At 39.9% G+C, this 5,000-nt stretch overlaps 1 protein-coding gene across 1 annotated transcript in view; it reads left to right on the forward strand.

Annotated features, from left to right (window-relative positions):
• Positions 1-5,000, forward strand: part of RyR (Ryanodine receptor) — a 177,923-nt gene that overhangs the window by 117,171 nt on the left and 55,752 nt on the right. Inside the window, exons 32-39 of the mRNA XM_086555430.1 lie at positions 1-281; positions 679-816; positions 1,955-2,107; positions 2,352-2,467; positions 2,580-2,734; positions 2,867-3,130; positions 3,966-4,174; positions 4,968-5,000. The exon at positions 1-281 is cut by the window's left edge and continues 96 nt beyond it; the exon at positions 4,968-5,000 is cut by the window's right edge and continues 150 nt beyond it. Of these exons, the coding sequence (XP_086411556.1) occupies positions 1-281; positions 679-816; positions 1,955-2,107; positions 2,352-2,467; positions 2,580-2,734; positions 2,867-3,130; positions 3,966-4,174; positions 4,968-5,000 (1,349 nt within the window). The remainder of the gene's footprint in view (positions 282-678; positions 817-1,954; positions 2,108-2,351; positions 2,468-2,579; positions 2,735-2,866; positions 3,131-3,965; positions 4,175-4,967) is intronic.

Genomic DNA, 5,000 nt, shown 5'->3' on the forward strand with positions numbered 1-5,000 from the left:
GTGCCAATGCTCGCCCTCCACATCCCCGAGGAGGACCGCTGCATCGACATCCTAGAACTCATCGAGTACGACAAATTACTCTCGTTCCACACGCAGACGTTAGCCCTGTACTGCGCCGTGTGTTACCAGAGCAACTACAGGGCCGCCCACACGCTGTGCTCCCACGTGGACCAGAGGCAGCTGCTCTACGCGATGCAGAGCGAGTACATGTCGGGTCCGCTGAGGATGGGCTTCTACAACCTCGTGATTTCTCTTCACCTGGAGAGTTTCGCCTCCACGATGTGAGTGGTTTGGAGTTTTATAGTGTTGGTGGTGTTCGTTGTTGTGGTGATGGTGGCTGTGTTGGTAATGGTGATGGGCACACATTATTGTCCGTTGTGGTTGTATTGGTATTATGATTATCATTTGAATCATTAACGGTTTAAGATTTGTCATTATCGTTATCGTTATCATCGTTATTATTGTTTGTTCAACAACACGTTTTTCTTGTTATTTTGATTTAAATAATCAACACCATTGCAGTGATATCAACACAAATAGTCATACTAAAGCATAATCATATCTCGAATACTCTTCCCACACTTTCAATCTCCTCTTCGACCAATATGACCACACACAAACACACACACGCACACACACACAAATAAAAGCAAACTGACCCTCATTGACCTTGGGCAGGGAGGTGACCCAGAACGAGTTCATCGTGCCACTGAGCAACGAGCTGAAGGAGATCTACCAGGAGGAGGGAATGGGCAACTCCATGTCGGCCACGCACACCGAGTCCGTCCGCCCCGTCATGACCATGTCAGACATCTCGTACGTAACTTTTTTTTTCTTTTTTTTAGAGGGGGGGGGTTTGGGTATCCTAGTGTCCTGTCACTTGATGTATGTCACTTTTTTGGGGGACTGTTTATCTCTCAGTCTAATGTAACTTGCTTTCTTTGACTGTGGTTCTCTTAGTCATTGGCCACTTAAATCATTGTCACTTTTTTGAGACTGAGAATTCAATTGATTTATTCATGTTCCTATAGTCGTTGATAATCACTTTCAGAATAATGTATTTAGGTGCCAGTGTTAATGTTGTGGCTTTTATTTTGATATTTCATCAACTAATTTGTTGATTCAAGATACTTGGTATTTTGTAGCTTGTGATTTCACTTTGCTTTACGTTAGTAATGGCTCTAATATCTTTTAAAGCTATATTCATGCATACGTACGCACGCACACATACATATATATATATATATATATATATATATATATATATATATATATATATATACACATTTATACATATATACATATATATTTATATGTATATGTATAAACATATAAACATATGAATATAAATATAAATATATATACTGTATATATGTATAATATATATATATATATATATATATATATATATATATATATAAATATAAATATATATATATATATGTATATATATGTATGTATAAATATATATAACCCTAAACTGCAACCCAAACACCCTTAACGTTTTATTTTTTCCTCTTTTATTTTATGTGTTGTTGCCAACCCACCAATCACCGACAACACCCTGATGCCCCGCCTGCACGCCACCTTCCGGTAACCACCCTCTTCTCCTGCAATTCGCTGGTCTCTCCCATGACTACCATCGAATCCCGTATTTGCTGCGGTGGAAAAAATTACCATAATGCCTCGGACGTCTGGAAACTCAACCCTTCTGCTCCGCTTCTTTGGTTTTTGTTGTTTTTTTTATTATAACACTGTACTCGCGTGCTGTGTTTTTTTTTTCTTTTTTTTCTTATCTCTTTCTCTCTGTATTCGCTCGTTCCGTTTTTTTTTTTCTCTCGGTGTATATATACTATCCTCTCCTTATTTGGCGATCCTCCAGTAACCAACTTAACGCCGATAACTTATCTATCCACTCGATGATTCACGCCTCATGTGGCACCCCCCGTCCCAGTGCCAACATCGAGACGATCAAGGGCCTCTCGTCGCCCTACTATCCGCTCGACGTCGCTCGGGAGTTCGTCATGGCGTCGCTCAACGAGGCGGTCAACACGAATCAAGTGCACAACAGAGACCCCATCGGCGGCTCCAACGAGAATCTTTTCGTGTGAGTTTATGGGATTGTTTTTGGTGTTGTTGTTGTTTTCGTGAGGCATTGTTTTCAAGCTGTTGGTCAGATTTTTTTTTTTTTTTTTTGTATATATAAATTGTAGGTCAGATTTTTTGCAAATCGGAAATTCTTTTTTTTAAGACTTGTTGTTTATGTCGTTTAGTTGGGGATAATCCGAGGGAGCGCTATTGAACCGGGAAATTCAAAGGGTGTGATTGTAATTTGTCATGTTATTTCGAAGGCCGCTGCTAAAGCTGGTGGACAAATTGCTCCTGGTGGGCGTTCTTCAGGACGAGGACATCACAAAGCTCCTCATCATGATCGACCCTCAGACCTGGGACCCAGAATTCGATCCAGGTGAGTCCCTAGTGTCAGGAGATGTCAAGGGATGATCGTGGAAAGAATTTGTAACTCCATTAAAATATATATATATTTTTTTACATTCTCACTTTGTTTTCTTCATTTCCAGAGGGTAGAGATGAAAACAGGAAGGGTATCTTGCAAATGGAGATCGCCGAGGGTGTGAAACTGCAGCTGTGCTACGTCTTGCACCATCTCCTGGACTTGCAGAAGCGTCATCGCGTCGAGAGCATCATCGCGTTCGCGCAGGATTACGTCGGCGATGTAAGGATAAAAAGGCAAACCTTTTATTGATGTGATATCCCTTCCTTTCCTCATCATTTTAGAAAGCTTTTTCTTAGTCAAACGCATTGAAATGAAGAGAAAATATACGAATGAAGCCCAATGGCCTTTCAGATCCAACAAGACCAGCTGCGGCGCTACATCGAGATCAAGCAGTCCGACCTTCCCTCGTCGGTCGCCGCCAAGAAGACGCGCGAGTTCCGCTGTCCGCCCCGCGAGCAGATGAACGCCATCCTCGGCTTCAAATTGCTCACTGACGAGGAGCTCGAGGAGTCGCCCTGCCGGGAGGAGCTGAGGACTGTTCTCGTTGACTTCCATGACCACTTGATGGTCAAGGCCAAGATCCCCGGCGGAGAGGAGGAAGAGGGAGAGGCTGAGGTGAGGTTTAGGATAGTTTCTAGTATACTGCGCGTGCGCGCGCATACACACACACACACACACACACACACACACATATATATATATATATATATATATATATATATATATATATAGATATATATATATATATATATATATATATATATATATATGTATATATGCACACACACACACACACACACACACACACACACACACACACACACACACACACACACACACACACACACACACACACACACACACACACACACATATATGTATATGTGTGTGTGTATACATATATATATATATATATATGTATATATATGTATATATATATATATATTTATATATATTATGTATTATATGTTTCATATATATATATATATATATATATATATATATATATACATACACACACACACACACACACACACACACACACACACACACACACACACACACACACACACACACACACACACACACACACACACACACACACACACACACACACACACACACACACACACATATGTATATGTGTGTTTATATATATATACATATATATATACATATATATGCATATATATATATGTGTGTGTGTATATATATATATATATATATATATATATATATATATATATATATATTATATATATATATATATAATATATATTATATATATATATATATATATATTATATATATATATATCTATATATATATATATATATATATATATATATATATATATATATATATATATATATATACACACACACACACAAAATCGCACATCATCAATCAGACAATCGTTAACGCATATCCGTCTCTGTACCTCCTACAGGAATCACCAGAGCCCGAAACGAAGGGCATGATGACGAAGGTCCTTGCCATCCTCAGCGGGTCCAAGGAGGAGGCCCCCGAACCCGTGGCGAAGGAACCCATCGAACTCGACAGCGCCGACAAATTCAAGAAGGTCCTTGTGAACACGATCGTCCGCTGGGCCTCTGAGACCTTCATTGAGAACCCCATCCTTATCAGGGAGATGTTCAGGTGCGTGGACCTCGAGTGCTGAGTGATGGGTGGATGGGTGGACGGGTGGATGGGTGGACGGGTGGATGGGTGGATGGGTGGACGGGTGGATGGGATATCGAAAGGGAGGTGGAATAAGGGGAAATAAGAGTAATAAGGGGAATAGTTTCTGAGAAGGCTTAGAGAGAGAGATAAATTGGTGTTGAGAGTGATGGGGGGATGGGTGGATGGGTGGAGGGGTGGAGGGATATCAAAAGGGAGGTGGAATAAGGGGAAATAAGGGGAATAGTTTCTGAGAAGGCTTAGAGAGAGAGGTAGATTGGTGTTGAGTTAGAAGTGTGGGTTGAAAGCTGTGGAGAGATAGATAGTTTAAATAATGTGATGACATTGATGAAAAGAAATATTAAGATAAACAGTAACTGAATTAGAGGTGTGAGTTAAAATATGTTTTGATAGATACATGATAACCATATTAATAGATCAATAAAATGATGTGGTAACATGAATGTAAGTTAATGGTTTGATAAACAGATAATAGATTCATAGGCAGGTAGTTACATATGGTGATAAGGACTAATAATTAAGGTGATAAAAGGCGAGGTAATCAAATGCCTATATACCTCCTTCCGGATCTGGAAACAGTAGGGTCCAGAAACAGAACATATAGATAGACAGGAAACGGACAAAACTCAGAACCCATCTTTTGAAATATACATCCTAAAAATAATACATCGTACCAAGCCATGATACTAACCCCACCCCCCCCTCCTCATGGAAGAATAAACAAGATAATTCAACATTTCTTCCCCCATAGCCTGTTGCTGCGACAGTACAATAGCATCGGGGA

This window comes from Penaeus japonicus, unplaced genomic scaffold (assembly GCF_977035675.1).
Source record: "Penaeus japonicus unplaced genomic scaffold, GWHDUDI00000001_assembly GWHDUDI00000031, whole genome shotgun sequence".
Taxonomy (NCBI): domain Eukaryota; kingdom Metazoa; phylum Arthropoda; class Malacostraca; order Decapoda; family Penaeidae; genus Penaeus; species Penaeus japonicus.